This window comes from Rhinolophus hipposideros (assembly GCF_964194185.1).
Source record: "Rhinolophus hipposideros genome assembly, chromosome: 25".
Lineage (NCBI taxonomy): Eukaryota > Metazoa > Chordata > Mammalia > Chiroptera > Rhinolophidae > Rhinolophus > Rhinolophus hipposideros.
Genome location: NC_138071.1, coordinates 7,965,627 through 7,984,370, shown reverse-complemented (window position 1 = coordinate 7,984,370; position 18,744 = coordinate 7,965,627). Strand labels below are relative to the sequence as shown.

The window sequence follows — 18,744 nt, the reverse complement described above, 5'->3', positions numbered from 1 at the left end:
ATTTTTCTTGTTTCTTGAGATAGGCCTGTAATAATATAAATTTCCTCTTAAAACTGCTTTCGCTGCATCCCAAAAATTTTGGTAGGATGTATTTTCATTGTCATTTGTTTCTATGTATCTTTTGTTCTCTCCTCTAATTTCTTCTTTGACCCAGTCATTCTTTAAAAGTATGTTGTTTAATCTCCATGTATTTGTGTTTTTTCCTGCTTTCTTTTCGCAGTTGATATCCAATTTCAAAGCCTTGTGATCAGAGAATATGCTTGGTATGATTTCAATCTTCTTAAATTTGCTGAGGCTGATTTTATGTCCCAATATATGGTCTATCCTTGAGAATGTTCCATGTATACTCGAAAAGAATATATAGTCTGATATTTTAGGATGAAGTGCTCTATCTATGTCAATTATGTCCATTTCATCTAATGTGTCATTTAGGGCTGCTATTTTGTTATTTATCTTCTGTTTGGATGATCTATCCATAGCTGTCAATGATGTATTTAAGTCCCCTAGTATAATTGTGTTTTGGTCAATTTCTCCCTTTAGTTCTGTTAGTAGTTGCTTGGTATATTTCGGTGCTCTCTGATTGGGGGCATAAATATTGATGACTGTTATGTCTTCTTGTTGTATAGTCCCCTTTACCATTATGAAATGTCTATCTTTGTCTCTTGTTATCTTTTTCACCCTGAAGTCTGTTTCATCTGATATCATTATGGCTACACCTGATTTTCTCTGGGTACCATTTGCTTGGAGTGCCAATTTCCACCCTTTCACTTTGAGTCTGTGCTTGTCCTTGTAGCTGAAATGTGTCTCTTGGGGACAGCATATGGTTGGGTTTAGTTTTCTGATCCAATCTGCTACTCTGTGCCTTTTTATTGGTGTGTTCAGTCCATTTACATTTAGGGTGATTATTGATACGTGAGGATTTCCTGTCATTCTATCTTTAGTTTTCTGGTAAGGCTGTGTCTCCATTGTTTCTTTGTCTTTTTGTTGTTGTCTACTATTTCTGTGTGGTGGTATTGTTTGTCAATCTACAAATTTTGAACAAATTTTATTATAGATAAGAGAAAGAGATACAATTGAACAAAATATATAAAGAAGTCACATACCATCACCATTAAATTTCTTAGCCAAGCCCTAAAAGCTGTATCAAATTGGTGTATTTCACCAACCAACCATAAAATAACTCGCTACATAGCTAAGTCATGTTATATTCAAAAGACCATGTGACTTCTGAATTCTGATGTACAAGTAATCAATTATAAGTACTTCACTTTTTAAAAATACCTAAACATTATAATAAATTTATAGAAATTGTTGTTTCATGTAATAAAAATAATTTGATGCTATACCTAAATTTCCTAAGTAAATATCTTGGTTAGATATATTAAATGTCTTCTTACAATGAGCCAGTCAGCGTAAATCAAGTTCAAAACCGAATGTACCTAAATATGATGACTCTGTAGGAACATAAAACCTTTTTAGGTGTTTTCTCTAAAAGTGACTGTTTTAATTTTATTCTTACTATTAGTTGGGTTTAAGTAATTATCTTCATTTACATTGCAAATAGGCTTATACATTGGAAATATTCCTGATACATTTTAAGAATTAGTACTTTGTGTAGTGAGTGTGTGGAGTGATCTGACATTTAGTAGAGCCATAAAACAAATTCTTTATATTTCAATGAACATAAAGAAAACAAATGGAGCACCATTTGGGGAGGACTGCATGGTCTGTATCAGAAACAAATGAGTTCTACAGCCCCCTACACCAAGTGAATGAATCATAAAAGAAATATGGAAGTTGATAATAGCAGTTTCTGCAGCAATAAAAACATGATAAAAGGCTCTCTGACAGTATGAAACCTTGGAAGCCTTGCCAAATACAAAACCTAGTTTCTAGGCACTGGAATATCCTGCTGTCTTTAGCAGATCTTTGGGGTTTCTAACAACTTCTTGTTCATCCCCTCAAGTCTAAGTGATCTATCAAAATGCATTCGTTTCCATGAGCAATCAAAATCATTTGAACTCTAAAAACACATTGAAAAAGAAAAAGAAAAACAAAAGTCAACTACAGTGAGCATTTGTAGAACAATTACTCCTTGACCCAGTCAAAATGGTAGAATCTACTACTGTACCATCATGTTGCTCTGGGACACATGATTTTGACATTATCAGCCCATACGAGCTTATGCAAAATTGTGTTTGTTCATTTTAAATACCATAATCCTAGCCACTGATTTTGATCACATTTTTTGATTTGTTTCTTTTTGTGAAAATTTACCGAGAAAATATGTAGATACTTATGATTCTGTCAATATTTGCTCAACTTAAGGGACCCATAAGATAATATTCAGTAAGATCGTAACCCCTAAGCCTTATTATTATATTAGACCCCCTGCCCAATGCCAAAGCATTGCAGCTTTGAAATAACTCTTGTTGGGTTACATAATCTTGACTAGTTTTTGTATTTCTTCTTGGATTCCTTCAGTGAAAGGAAGAAACTTCAGATGCAGAAGTGTTATTTTTTCCCACATGAACATCACCAGACCGATTTCCATTTCAAAAATCAGTGATTTTATCCAATGATTTCTAAGTGGGTGTGATTGTTTTGTAGAGATCACTGTTAGGCACAGGGACAGCTAACATGAGGAAGATGAAATGACCCAGTGTAAACCCTACCAGCAGGCAATGGTGAGGCCTTCTTTTTTAGATGTCTCTACAGGGTCCAACTCACTGACTTGGATGGTTGGCAAATAGTACGCTGTGCCTTTACACACACACACACACACACACACACACACACACACAATGTCAGCAGTAATGCTTGGAAATGCTTATGTGGTTATTCTTGACTTTTAATATTACCAATGTTTTCTTTAGTTTAGTTTAGTTTAGATTGGATACTAATCAATTCTTACCCAAAATAATACACTTCCTTTAAGTTTTACATCTAAAAATACATTAAAATGTCTACTCCCATTTTTTTTTTCCATTCCAATTATTAACTTGCTAAGCACACACACACACACACCTATTTCCCTAAGGTAAAACAAATTATAGTGGTTTTTTTTTTAAATTAAAGAGTAACTAAAATGATTCCTAGCATTTTAGTGCCTTATCTTAAAAAAAACCCAAAAACAAAAGCTTGTTACTGCATCATATTCAAAAGCTTTGGTCATTGTTTCATCTGATGACAATTTAGAGACTGTCAGGTTAGGAGTGTAGTTGTCATGTTAAACCACACTCCAGTAGTTGAATCTGCACGATAATATCCCTGCCAAGTGGCCCCTGTTTGTGTGGTTGTATGCTTCCAATAAAAAGGAAAATAAAAGACACTCTCTGAACACAGCCTATTACTAGTAAGACATTTATTAATATTATCATTACAACTGTGTCTAAAATCCATGATTACTTCAGTGGTGAAGAGGTAAATGCCAGACAAACCTCAGTCAGACAGTTATTTCAGTTAGGTCGACAGTAAATTACAAGGAATACCCACTGACTATAATCCCGTTACAGAGTATGTGATACAATAAAACTCAGTAAGAAGCTGCATGAATTGGCAACATTTTGTTTCATTAAAAAAATGACTGAAAACCTAAAAATGGTGCTTACACATAACTGCAGATATTAGAAAAACCTTTCATTTCAAAGCTTAATTCTGTACCGTTCTTTTAAAAAATCTATCAGATGAAGATAGGTATTGTTAATATCAAGTGATATTTGTGCTTAAATATAATTTAAGATAGTTAAATATAAATTCATGTTTACTTTCATATAAAAATATGTATAAAAATAGAGTATTTAAAGGAGGTGGATATTCATACTAAGCAATTGATCGCTCAAAATAGTTTTATTAATTTTTTTGTAAAGTAATGAAATTGAGGTATTTGTACATTTGGTAATTTTAGCCATGTATTAAACTAACTCTCTCAGCTCTTTTTGCCCCCCAAAGAAAAATAATCCTTTAAAAACCATTGTAACAGTGAGATATTATCTCACAACAAAGCATTTGTAAAGAAATTTACTATTTTGAAACTAAAATATAGAAGGGAAAGTTGTCAATACTAGAATTAGATATGTTTTATACATATGCCACAGTTTTAATAAAAAATAATTTATGCCTTATCTAAATTTAGATTAGATATAGTTGTTCAGGAAAACAAAAATGTGGTTACTAGTATTTGTGGACATATTACAAATGCTTTACGGAAATCAATGCCGAGGCGCTAGAGAATGCTACTTTTTTGCAAAACATTTACATCAAATGTACTGTAATCTTACATTACACAGGGCTCTCATGGCAACCGAAAGCTTTCTTAAATAATATCATCCATGAAACATAATAAAGTTATACATGAAGAACTATATTTTGTTTCTCACTTTAAATTACATATTTAATCAACTGTGATGCAGTTACCCATCCAAGTTCACAGTCAGGATAGGAGGGAATGTCTAGGAAAGGTACAGAGTGCAAAGTTAGATATATGGGAGTTTTAACTGTAAAATATGACACTTCTTACCTCTCATGGAATCTATTTGAATTCCCTTGTGAAGCATTCCTGTTCTTTTCCTTTCAGTTATAAAATTTGAAAAGTACACAAAGAAATGCTTTTCATAAGCATTAGATTCACAAAGCTGAAACCATCATAAATGCCTCATTGTCATCTGGTAAAGGACACAAACGCAATCCCTATTTACAAGTGGAATGTAATTGCTTTTTACACTTTTCAGTATTAATGTACCGATAGAGAAGATAACACAATACTCAAGAGCATTATCCTTTTTCTCCACATCACAATGCAAAACCCAGGCCACAGTGGTTCTAGTTTATGATTGTTATTTCAGCTAACATTTTCCTAGCTCGATCTTTCACCAACTTATTTTCAAGTGCACATCTTGACTTTATAAAGCTGGAGGGAAAAAGCAATATTACTTTTTTTCAGCTGTGTGTTTATTGGCGTGTAAGTGTGTGCTGGTGTGTATGAGTGCATGTGGTTGATCCAAAATACATGGGATGTACAGGATTTGGTTCTTGGATAACCACTCAGGTGAATGGCTTGTCTTCAATTCCGAGTTCAGTCCTTCTGCAGGGAGTCTACACAGTTCGTCTACTCGCACACATCCTGTTGAGAAGGATTTCAGAGCAAACCTGATTAATTGGACCTCTGACATGATACGGTGATTGGTAATTTATGACAGAGTCTTGTTGTCGTTGTACTTGGTTTTGATTGCTGAAATATTTTCCCACAATGTGATTTCTTGATTGTTTTATTTTAATAAAGTGATATTCTTTGGTTAACTTTGATTTCACTACCTGCAAATCAAGAGCAAAACAAACAAACAAGAAACAGTGAAGCAAAATCAAGGACATTCAAGCCCTGCATAGAGCAGTCTAACTAACTCACAAACTTGAGCAGCATCTCTATGACACAGATGTTGCCCAAACGACATACACATGATTTACGTAACCAAGAACCAGAGTAGCTTATTTTTCAGAAAAGACCAAGGTTGAAATTAGACTTTCTGCCACTCTGCTTACCTCAGGATAGCTGTCCCCAGTGCAACTAAGGGAGAGTATCTGATGGTTTCTCTATCACACTTCCGTGTGTGTTGTTTGTACAGATGCTAACATATATAGAAGACACTGATGTGCCTTTGTTGAGTCACTCATTCAAGCGTGGTACTCTAAACCTGTCATGGCACCCTCTTCTAGAATGGCAACTAAAACTATTATCAGAGTAAAATTATTTTCCATTGCACAGCCACAGCTGATGATGTCACACTTAGTGGGTTCATTTCTATAATTCATTTAATAAATTATAGAATCCAAAGGAGTAGCCTAAGTCCTATTAAGCTAATAACTTTATATGTTTGTACAGACGTAGATATACTTTTATCTTAAAATCTTATTGAATAGTTAGCATTATAAACATTGATAAAGCATAAAAGGGTATATAATAAACAATTTCCTTCCCATCTATGCCCTCCACCTCCTTCTCCAGAGGCAATATATATTACCAGTTTCTTTGTGATTCTATCACAGATGTTTTATGAATATCAACAAACATATATACAAACAAAGAGACTATATTTACTGTCTATTTGTGCAATTTACAAAAAGTTTGCCCTGGTGAAATCTTGTGTCAGCTTTAATCATTGGGTTAATATAACTCAAGTTGTTAGCACCAAGGATCAGGATCAGAGATCTGGGGACTAAGACAGAGATGGGGGGGAGGGTCGGGAAGTGGGGAAGAGAGAAAATACTGGCAAAGATGTTTTGGGTGTCTTTACAAATGAATAACAAATATGAATTCCATTATATTAATGCAATTGTAAAACATTATTTTTGGTCAATATGGGCACATAAATTAGTTATTGTTGATGACCAATGAATGCAACAATAGCTAACATGAATTTTTCCCTCTTTTGAGTGTTTTATAAGGATTTAGACACATTTTTTTGATCCCATGCAAGAGAATGCAATAAAAACAATTCCAAAAACATAATATTTGAGAAAATCATGATCTCTATTTTGAAAATAAGTATTTTCAGTTTTGTTGCAAGTGGGCATGAACCTTTTTTTTATTTTCTTTTTTTAAAAATAGAAATTCTGTAATGATCTACCCCAAATGTTAACAGCAGTGATTTGGGGCAGAGGAACCGTGTTTCCCTGAAAAATAAGACCTAGCCAGACCATCAGCTCTAAAGTGTCTTTTGGAGCAAAAATTAATATAAGACCGACAATATATTATGTTATATATTATATTACATTATAATATATTATACTATATTACATTATTTTATCTTATCTTATATTATATTGCATTATAAGACCAGGTCTTATATTAAAATAAGACCAGGTCTCATATTAAGTTTTGCTCCAAAAGATGCATTAGAGCTGATGTTCCGGCTAGGTCTTATTTTTGGGGAAACACGGAATTACAGATGATTTAAGATGTATTCTTCATAACTTTTGGTCTTGACTTTCTAAATTTAAGACAATGTGACAATGTAAAAACCGAGAGTTGTTAGATGGGCGGGGGCGGGGGGGTTGGGGATAAGGGGAAAGGTGAAGGGATTAGGAAGCAGCTGGTAACCACAAGATGGCCTCAGGGTTTTTGAAAATTAATTTGGGGAATGTATTCAATAATGTTGTAAAGATTTTGTTGGGTATCCGATGGACATGTGTCCTATTTGGGAGACCACCTCAGGGATACTGTGGATGCCTGATCATGGCATTGTACACCAGAAGCTAAACATTAATGAATGCCAACTATAAATGTATATATATAATGTGATGGCTCGGTGTGAGGTCGGAGGGATAGTGGATGGGGGGAGGGGGGTTCACAGTGTGAGGGATATAAATGATGAACGTCTAAGTATTACCTTGTCTTGTACACCTGAAACTAATAAATTAAAATAAAAAAAGATACATTTCAACAATAAAAATAAATAAATAAATAAATTTAAGACAATGTGCATTACTTCATAATCATAAAAATGTTCAAACTATTCTCATTTTGAAGAAAAAAAGTGTAATAGTAATGCGTTTTAAAACCAATTATACCCTGGTGACCCCAAAGAAATGAATTGTTTTCCTATAGTTACAGGCTGTTTGGCTTTTCATGACCAGTCCCTCAGATGAAGTGATTCTTAAGAAGTCCAGTGAAATCAGCGGTTTGTGGTAAGGAATCCCTGTGGATCATAATTTAGAGCTCAGTTTGCAGTGAACCACTGATTAATATTCCAGGTCCCAAGGATGTAAGTTTCTATAATGTGCAGCTCCTTCCATGTCTGTTTGGTTACACTATAATTTCAAGTATGGTAGACTGGCAAGGTCCACCAGTGTTATCCTGAAGGTTGTGTCCGTGTTGGGGGAGGTCTGTAGTCAGTGATAACAAGATTAGTGAACATCTTTAATATTCATTTAAGCATAAATATTACATTCAACCCTGAAAAAATATTATTCCAGTGTTCTTAATTTGGTTATATAATTTTATCTTTTTTCAGGCTTTTATCTTTTATCAGGCTTTAGCAATTGCCTGATGATCTGCATGCTAATTACATGCAAAGTGGAAAAAGGTCCATCCTAATGTAATGGTTGGTTATATTAGGTTAGTGCAAAAGTAATTGTGGTTTAAAAGGTTAAAAATAATTGCAAAAACTGTGAAGGATGAACTCTAGCTTCTCCTACCAGGAGGGCGGGTGCCGTTTGCCAGCTGCTGGCATAATTTTCTGAGTGATCTACTCCAGTAAAGTTATATATCATTGTGCTGTCTGGGTGGCGGCCGGATAAGAAAACCCCTGAATGTCAAAAAAAAAAAAAAAAAAAAAAAAAAAAAGATTGCAAAAACTGTAATGACGTTTGCACCAACCTAATAGTAATTTAAAAATTATTTTAACATGCTGTGTGATTTCAGGGTTGCATTTAATGTTGTATCACAAATGTTGGATAACACGCGAGTACAGATGTATATAGCAATCTTGAATGTGATTCACAAAAGGGATGCACAAAAGTACATATTTGCAGTGTATTTGCTGAAGGAGATAGCTTTCTCTGAGAAGTAATGACACTATTTTGCCAGATCGCAATGGGGAGGTTGATAATGTATTTCTGTTTTTCAATCACTAAGGTGATCTCTGAGAAAGATGACATGATGGGGTCCCCCCAGCTTCTCGGGGGCCAGCTTAATGCCTCCTACAGCATCAGCGCTCTCTTTATGCTTTTCAAGATGTGACTCCCACATACTCATGCCAGGGATTGGCCCAACAACAGTTTAGTTGGTTTCCTTTAGAAACTATCTGCAGGAAATATCAAAAACAATAAGTTTCCTAATTCCCTTGTTAAACCAGCATCACCATGTAACTGAATTTTGAAAGCTGACAAACCTCCAGAAAAATAAAATTCAATTTTGATTTGTCAAAATATAGATGTAAAAAATCCTCCCAAAACACTACTGTAAATTGAATCTCGGAGCCTTTAAAAAAATCCAGTAGCATATGGGCATACCACTAACACACACAATTTATTTCAAGAATGCAAGTTTTAATATTATGAAATGTTTTGTTATAGGAAATTACCAAAAAATTATTTGCTATATGATTGTTTACTTTGAAAATCCAACAGAATCTACTGAAAAATAATGAGATATTATAAAGTTAATATTTAAAAATGATATAGCTTTTCTATATTTTATCAATAATTCATAAGAAATATGTGCGAGAAAAGATCCCATTATAGTACTAAAACAACTTAATTAAGTTCAACAATGATGCCGGCGAAAAATATATCAAAAATTTAATGAGACATAAAAGAAAATATAAATAAATGGAAACACATACTATGCCAAATCTTTCCAAGTTAATTACAGTGCTACTCCAATTGTAATCACAGAAGGATTTGTGGGAAACTTGACAAAGAAATTCAAAAATAGGTCTTTACAAGTAAATGTAAGAAAATAAGCAAGGCTATTTAAGAAACAATAAAAATAGTTATGAGAGGGACTTTCAATACTAGACACCCACTCATCAATAGCAAGTCTACTACCATCAACTCAGTGAGTAGGTTGTATAAGCAAAATTCAATACTGAGAGAGAAAGAATAGAAATGTTCGTACTGTAGATTAAAATGCATTTTGTAAGCTGCTACTGTTCCCTAAAATGTTTATGGAGAAACAAGGTATTTCTAAACAAAGCTCACTGTTCTATAAGTCCAGTGACCACAAATGTTGACAGTCTTATAGGTTTAATTGCATGGGATTAAAATCAAGAGTATATGTTTAAGATGGGGCTATGTACCAAACTCTTGGTAGACTCCAGTGGAGAAGGGAGTGAGAATTGGGATGTGGGCATAGTGAAAAGGCTAGAGTCTTTTATTTTTATTGTATATACTAATTTTTAAACGTCTAGAGTTAGAAAGAATTCATGCAATCCTTTTAAAATAAAAAAAGAGTAGAAGAGATGTAAAATGATGTCGTATTTTATGACATTAAAATGTAATGATTTCCCCCCCCATATAATACCCACCTTTCAATCTCCAGAGTTCTCTGCGTTCAGAAACACATGGAGTAATTCAGATATGATCCCTACCCTCAAAGGGACTATATAAAGACACATGTCTAAGATACTTGAAGTAAGAACAAGAATGAAACGACTTCAAAGACATTGTCTGAGACTAGCTCCCAAGGTCAGGCACCATGTTGTTTCCGTGTCATGAATAGTTCTTAGTACATTAAAGAGACTTAGTGCTAATTTATGGTGGGCATGATAATCTATTCACATGGCTATGATTTCTTTGAACTTATTTGTAAAATTTAGTATTCAGCATTGATGCCAAACTGCTATTTCTGAGTTTCAAAATATTACTTTGTTTTACCTACTCTGCTGGGCTCTAATGTGAAGGAAAAGGAGTTAGCTACATTTTAAGGCTTGAAAGTGTTATGCAAGTGAAAGATGTTTGATACCTGTACCATAAAGAGCAAATTGTTCCTTTCCTTGGCTCTCATGTGTGGAAATGTGCGCATCTGAGTTCTTCCCAAAATCAGAGGACTATTTGGGATTATTAAAATCCAACTAAAGCGTCAACTGGAATGTAGCTTTGGAAGAGAGCTGTAAGCAATACAAACATTAGTTTACCTGTGGGGGATTATAAATATAATAATAATGATGATAATAATGATAATAATAATAATCAAAAATGAGCTATTAGAGTATGAGTGAAAGATTTAGGCCTTGAACCAGAGACAAGGTTCTAGGTGTTTGTGTTCAGTGTTCACACCAATGAGAGACAAATATCATACACTACACTTCTAAACGCTTCTCTAAATTCTGGTGCATATGACTTCACCACAGAGAAAGCGACATGTCAGGGCTTGGGCACACAAACTTTTAGAAGACATACAAATGACCACAATTTAACTTGACAGGTTTTAGACAATGGCTAGAGTAAGACTTTACAAACAAATGAAAAAGCGTTTTAAACTACACAACAAAACTAACAGTGCAACTTTTTGTGTTAAATGCCTGTAATCTCAACATTGAGAACTGATTTCACAAAAACTTTCATCAGAATGAGCATATTACCATATCAATTAATTGCTACCTTGAAATAACTTTGAATTTTCAAAAAGCTGATGCAAACAGGGGAAGCTTGGGCATCTGCAAAAGCGTCAGGCAGATTACAAACAAATACCTTTCCTAAAACTGAACTTGACCTGAATAACACTCAAGGAACTTCTGATGTGGTTCCAGATCCACAGAACAAAATAGAAAACAATTTTCGGTGTGCAAATGTTCCCAAATCTTTCTAGACCGGGTTAGGGTGGGATGTTCCGATTACAAGTGTCCTTCACAATCATGGATGGAATCTGAAGAGGAATGAGGACAATGGCTTTTTAAGGTTGGAAAACATAAGATTAACCAGGAAAAAAAAAGTGCGAATGTAGTGTTTTAAGATAAATATATACTATTTGAAATACTTTTTATTTGGTGTAGTCATTCTGCAGACAGCACGTTCAATACAAAATCCAGTCACAGATTTATGACCAGCTACAAAAGTAGCCTAAGAATTCACAGAAATGGAATAAAAATAAAGTGATGAGCAATAACTAGAAGCCAGTCCTTAAAATTCATCATTCCATTTTGAGAAGTCATGCAGTTTTTAAAGATAATAAGGAATTCTTTCATCTACCCCCCAAATATTTAATTATGGCCACATGAAGTAAGCTATGCTTTGATTGAAGGGAGTCCAAATTCTGAAAGGGTCAAAGATGCTCAGGATTAGAGGGCAAGGCGAAAGTTTTCTGTAAGAATGAAGGGTTTTTTTTGTTGTTGTTCTTGGTGTTTCCAGGTTTTGCAATGTCTCCATCTCCCACCCTACCTCCAAATCTCCAACCCTTCTGACTCTGAAAGCTGAGGCCTTTTATCTCCTGTCCCTAGGCAGAGCTCAGTTCCCGGATCTGGGAACAAATTCTGCTCTGAGGTGGGGAAGTTGATTATAAGGAGCTGCCAACCAGTAGTTATCCAATGTAATGTTAAACTGTTGGTTCTGTTTTGCACTCCTATGCATTCCCCCAGAGACTAACTCCTTTCTTAAACTCAGTTTCCTAAGTGGATGAATATTCCTATCACTGAATTCTTGATGCTGTTTAAATGCCCTTAGTTAGTCTGATTGATAAAAAGCTAAGTTCCCACCTAGCTCTATTTAGATGTGTGTCCTGGCTCTTGGAATCTAGTTTGATCTTAGCTTACAACATGGCACTAAAATGTTACTTAGAAACAGTTTGCGTGGACTACCGTTCCCAACTGCTGGCTTTCCTGGAGGGCTATGCTCAGCACTGCTCTGGTCTTTTGAAAGGAGGTCTACTGGGCCATTTTATTTTCTTGTCAGAAGAACTCTCCAGCCTCCTGTCTGAGGTGGCATGTGCCTGTCTGGCGGGGTTTGGGGAGAAATTGAGGGGACCCACCCTTCAGGCGCCAGCTTTCACTTTCATCTTTCTGGTTTCAGCCTCCACATTCATTTGTCCTTTACCATACCTACGTTTCTGAGTCCTGACTCCTTGCTGTTCATTTCAAAAGAAATCATATGGATAGATGTAGGGTCTTGACCACACAGGGTGGGGTGAAGGATTTGGGGCCCACCAATTTTGCAGACAGACTTTTAACCAACTGTTCTGACCTGTGCCTCAGCCCTGCCCTGGTCAGCTCTTGGCTCTGAGCTGCTCAGAGGATCAGTGGTCAATTGTACCTCAGCTCCGATTGGCGCTTCTCCTTGCAGGCACTTCGCATTGTAACGTTCCCTTGTAGGCTAAGGTCAGCTTCTTAAAATGAATTCAAGTTTCTTATCTGTTTTGAGTTATTTCTTTTTCTGTCTTTTTGGGGGAAGAGAGTGAATAGTTTTATGTTTTTTAAAGCTTTTTTCATGAAGTTTCAAGTGGAAGAGAAGATAAATGCTTGTGGTTAATCTGTCACATTTAATCTCTACTCCCTGCATGATTTTAGACTATTACCCTTTATACTAGTTTTCCCAAAGTGTGTTTAGTGAGGTGTTAATCGTTGTGATTAAAAAAAAAGAAAAGTGGTTCTGTGGTCAAAAACGTTTGGAAAAAGCTGGTTCAAACTAAGCTAAATAGTTTCTTTGCTGTAGGGCTTTTGGGATCATTTATTGCACTAACATTATTTGAGAATCCTTAAAGTGGAGAGGTATACAGTATTTCCCAAACCACAGATCGTGTTTTCACCAGGAAAGAACATTAAAACATAAAGTAGAAAATGTATATCAACGCAGTTCCAAGTCCATCTTAGCTTGGCGCTTAACGCTTGGTAGTAAACCTCCAGAAATGAGGGTTTATTGCAAAGAACATGAAATAGTGATGGGTCAGCATCTCTTTCTCAGGCATTTGGACATTGTAGGCTCTGGTACTGCAGAGGCTGGGATGTGTATAGCTGCCTTGTAGGGTCATAATACTAGTTCAACATGGAGTGACTGACACTCACTTTGTTGATTCTCCATTTAATTATCCTCCTTAAGACAGAGATCCTGACGTAACTGGTGTAACCACCATTCGATATAGGATGTTCCTTGTGGAACAGGATTTTGTACCAAATTATCTCAGAAAAGGCTGGGTTTCCTTAGGGCTAACGAACTCATTTTCATCAGATCATAATCTCTAATCGAATTGCCCAGTAGGAAAGGCTGGGATTCACTTGCAGATGATGGAATGAGCACTAATTATTTTTTCCCTAAAGGACTGCCTAGAGTCACTTTCTCAAAAGGGAGGCGTAGGAATGGTTAGCAGTGAAAGCTTCTGTGACTCCTCTTTAGTTACAGAGCCACTGAAAGATTTTAAATGGCAACACTGGATCTGAAGCACAGAAACATTATCCTCATGGGGGCATGAAGCATGAATTCAAGTAAGTGAAAGTGAAGGTTCCAGGATGGAAATACTGCAACAGTCTACAGCAAATAAATGACCGGCAGGAAGGGACCCTCCAGCCCACCTTGTTTGTTTACCAGCACCTTACTGATTATTTACCAGTATCCTTGACCTGAACTTCTCCCACATAACCAGGGGCCTTGCTCCAACAGTCTTATTCTCTCCTGTACTTCTAATGTTTCCTTAGTATTGATTATTCCTCCTCTGCCCATAAAAAGGCCAAGTTGTTCCTCCTATAAACTGTCTCTGGACCATTTTCTCTTCTTAATCCAATATATTTTCCCCTTTTTTATTCTTACTTGTTGAAAGGGTTTACCACCTCCCTTTCTCATTTCTGATACCTCTGCTTACTGTAGTCTAATTCCTGCCTGTAATATTTTACTAAAACTACTCTTAATATGGTCAGAAGGACCTTCTCAATGCCTTAGTAGATCCTTCTATTACATTTGACAACATTAATCTTATTTCCATCTCTCCTTACAAATTTTCCCTTTTTGGATTTCCACGACACCACACTCTACTAAAGTTTCTCTCTGACACTTTATTCTCTAAATTCAAATGCTCCTATGTCTCCAAACTTTGCTTAACTATTGGTATTTCCAAGAGATCCTTCCTTGACTCTTCTTATTCTACTCACTTTCTCTAGATGATCTCTTTTTATGGTTTCAACTATTATCTATTTTCTGATGACTTCTAACTTTTTATCTCTGGCCCCAACCTATCCCTCCAGCTTTAGGTTTCTACATCCTACTGCCTGGGAGAGCTCTCCACCTGCATGTCCTACAGGCATCAAACATAACATGTTCAAAACCGAATTCATCATTTCTTTCCTAAGCCGGTATCTTCTCAGTTATTCTCTGTCTCAGTTGCCAGTTCAGCTCTCTAATCCATCACCCAAGTTGGGAATCATCTTTGATTCCTCCTCCTCTCTCATGCCACAGATAAGATCTACAGATATTTTTTTTTTTAATTGGGCCTGCATTTATCTGCTTCTCCCTTATGCTTGCTGTCTGTCCTGGGTTAGGTGAGCCTTTATCATCTCACCCGATTCTGGCAAAAGTCTCCTAAGTTCTCGCCCAGACTTAGTCCTCTTCAAACCTTCCCTCCTCACTGTTATCAGACTTACCTATTTGAAACAAAGACATGACCATCTTCCTTCTCTTTGAAACCCTTCATTGGCTCTCCATCTCCTATAGGACAAAGTCTGATGACCTACTACTATGACCTACTAGCTTGCTTTTCACCGTCCCCTTTTATAACTGGTGCTCTGCAATACACAGATTTGCCATTCCCAGAGACATCAGGTCATTCCAAAGCTACTTTTGTTGATATTGTTCCATGGGGTGGGAGTGGCCTTCTTTGCCGTCACCCTATTACCTTGTCTAGGGTCTGCTCATTCTTTAGCAATTGACGTGGACAGTTGTCAAGGAGGTTCATTCAGTCCTCAGAATGGGTTGGGTACCCTTCTCGGTGTGATTATAACATCCTATGTCTTTAACATGCCACTTAATACATTGTTTCACAATATGAGTTTTTATGCCTGACCCTCCAACTACAATGTTTTGAAGATGGAGAGTGTTTCTTATATTTTTGTATCGCTACTATTTAGCTCACGAACTGGATTCACAACACAAGTGTGAGATGATTAAATAAAAGAAAAAAAACAAAGCCAAGGCAATTGGAACAATATCTAGGGAAATGAGTTGGGGAAATATTTAGAAGGTAAACAGGACTTGGTCACTAGCTGGTTTGAGATTGTTAGGGTTTTGAAGAAAGATAAGAAGGAATCAAGGATGATTCTAGTTTGTCAATGATAGCACAACAGAGTAAATTTAGAGAAGAAATTTAAAGGGAATATTCCTTCTTTTTTGTGTGTGTGTGTGTGTGTAATGTTTAGTTTGAGATGGTTATGAGAATATTACAAAAATTCTCCTAGCTCCTTTTACAGTTAATACAGTGCTTACACAGACACTCAAAAAATGTCATGAATTAAATTGCTATTACTAATTTATTAAAAATAACCATGCTGATAGCTAAATTCTGGGATCTGCTATATAACTTAACTCTACTTGGATCAGTAACTCTTTTTTCTCTAAAAGTCATTACTTCGGTTTTCTAGATAGATGAATTTATCTATTTATCTATTTAGATAAATGAATTCAAAGTTTCTGAGAAACTTTTAAAGTTTGAAGGAGAAAGAGAAACACTTTAGGCCCATAATAAAGAAGGAAAACATTTCTAAACCAGATAAGCTTCTGTTTATTTAATTAAGATTAAATGATGAGTAGATGATGAAGATGAAATAATAATGGAAAATCATCCCCGACACAGATCTGAAAATTTCTTCTTCTTTCCGTGGTGCCAGAATCAAAGGAATCCTGCTGGTTATTAGAGCTGGCTGGTGATGCCAGAGGCTTTTTTTGACTGAGTCAAAAGCTCTCACCACATCTGCCAGAAAGCATATCATGTAAGGGTTGTACAACTGATTAGATTTATTAATAATCCCATAATAACTAGTTGTGGATTTGCCCCTTCTGCAGGTTTGAGCTGATAATATTTTTGCATCCTTTCCAGGTTTTAGCTTGTTCACAGTTGATGTTTACCACGTAACTAAAGGTATCATCCAAAAGCACTGTTGGGCAAGAGCTACCTGGATCCTGTTTGTTGTCCTGCATAAACATTGGGAAAACAAATTCCATCTCTACCCATGAAGAGAAACACCTGCTTTTCTAATCAGCAGGAACATTTAAGTCAAAACTGATGGACACCAGTTGGGAAATTGTTTATAGATTTGTGGTGGCAAAGTGTTCTCTCTGGGTGTCTTGACAGATGAAAGAGATGTCCCAAGCCCTTTAATCTCACCTATGGCAACAAGAGCTCACTGGAGCAGGTGTGTTACATCTACGATCAAATTCTCACCACAGATCAAAGAGGACACATCATGTTTTTACTATAATGATTACACCTATCCTTCTTAGGTGTCTGAATCTATTGTGGGAATGGTTTCATTGAACACCAGAAGATACAAGTCTTCCAAAACCCAAATTCTTAGCCCTCTAAGAATACAGCTGATTTTGATTCTTGCTATTATATTACTGCATGATAAATTCCTTTGCCAGCTCATAAGATGAGCACACAGGAAAAATGATTACCATTAATAAATTTCTACCATTTAATGTGTTTTTCATGAGCCAATAAGCTACTTTTTCCTGGCTTGCTACATTTATGATCAAACCATCATTTGCAAGGAGCTTTAGATTTTCTTGATTGTTTAAAATAAGCTAACAGTGATTTTTAAATGTTGGGTGATGGTTTAGAAAGATTATAAAACATCAATGTCAGCCCTAGAAACTTCCTGAGGTACAGGTGGTACAAATAGTACAAAAGTTAAGCAACAATGATGCCTAAATGATGAATGGGTTTAGAAACTTTGTGATGAAGGAGGTCAGCTGAGAAAGATGATCTTATCAGCTCTGTGTTGTAACTAGAAAGGTAGATGCTCCGAGGAGAATTTCAGCTCATATGTGAACAATTCAAAATGGATAACACTGCTCTAGAATCATCTGAGACAATCTGGGGTATACCTCTGTAGTATGCCTTCAAGACAGCACATATTAAATACATGTAAGGTTTAAGAGAAACCAATTTGTGCATGAAAATTTCACTCAAAAATTATAAAATCAAATGAGTGAAGTAATTTCACCTGACATGCTTCAATCACTATTATGCAAAATAAGAATGGTTTTCAATAGTGATAATTCTAAGCCAACATTCTATGTCGGATAGTTCAGAGTCTTTTTTGCAGTTCTCAAAGTCCATGACTATTAGTTGTCAACTGGCTGATACTACGGAATGGAATCATGTGGGAAGGACATCTTCTGGTTTTTAATTGGAGCCATGCTGGAAAACATTGGAGGATTTCTCATTTTTAAACTTTCAAAGCACTAAAGCTGAAAAAGAAAAACAGATACCCTCCCCCAAATACTAACGAAAGACACACTATGCAAAAATAAATAAATAAATACACAAACAAACAAACAAACATTATCTCAAAGAGACCGAAAAAACAATCGGTATGTCACCTTTCAAAGTCCCCATTTTCTGTGTGTTTGGCAACCTTTGCTTGTTTTTGCGGCCAGCTATGATACTGGGCTGGCTCAGCTGCAAGTTTGTTCTTTCTTCTTCTTGCAGGCTACCTGCTCTTGTGTTTCTAAGTCTTGACTTTTTTTCAAATAGGATAGACACTGGAAGGGTGTTCTATTTTCTTGTGGGAGCAATAAGTAGACACACAGTACCCTACAGCTTGAAATCTGTTCTGCAAGATCACGGCCAAGTTCCAAGTTGCTAGATCAAATGGAAAATCCCATGATGTCTACGGTGGGTGCAGGCGCCCCCTTCTCTGAGATGCAGTTCCATTTGTCATACAAAAATATAACATCACTCCATTAGCAGAACATGCAGAAGAATCAATGCAGTGTCAATAACTTTTGGGTAGTCATAAAAAAAAATCTGAGGACCAAGATAGATTCTGACAGTCATATTAAGGCTGAAAAAACAGTCAGAAGAAACCTTTAGTTGTCGTCTCACTAGTCAACCCCCTAACGACTGCATCCTGCTTTACACAGGCGACCACCCAAGAAAGAATGAGTGAGTCAATATCTGACAGGATGACCAAATGAGACATTCTCCATCGCAGTTTCAGCTGAAGGTCCTGAGATCTAGATCAAAGCACAGTAGCCAAGCGACTTCAAATTCCTAAGGAATATCTGGATAGTATATACAAAACTGACGAAAGTGTGGACAGCATCCAG

General features: G+C 36.0%; 1 protein-coding gene across 3 annotated transcripts in view; it reads right to left on the bottom strand.

The window, feature by feature from the left end:
* Positions 1 to 3,342: 3,342 nt before the first annotated feature.
* Positions 3,343 to 18,744, bottom strand: part of CPED1 (cadherin like and PC-esterase domain containing 1) — a 262,826-nt gene continuing 247,424 nt past the window's right edge. Inside the window, exon 23 of one of the 3 annotated variants that reach the window (XM_081038118.1) lies at positions 3,343 to 5,313. In XM_081038118.1, coding sequence (XP_080894244.1) covers positions 5,095 to 5,313 — 219 coding nt within the window. In that variant the 3' untranslated portion in view covers positions 3,343 to 5,094. Of the gene's footprint in view, positions 5,314 to 16,171; positions 16,382 to 18,744 lie in introns of those variants that run through there. The other 2 variants (XM_081038119.1, XM_081038120.1) reach the window with 2 other exon arrangements.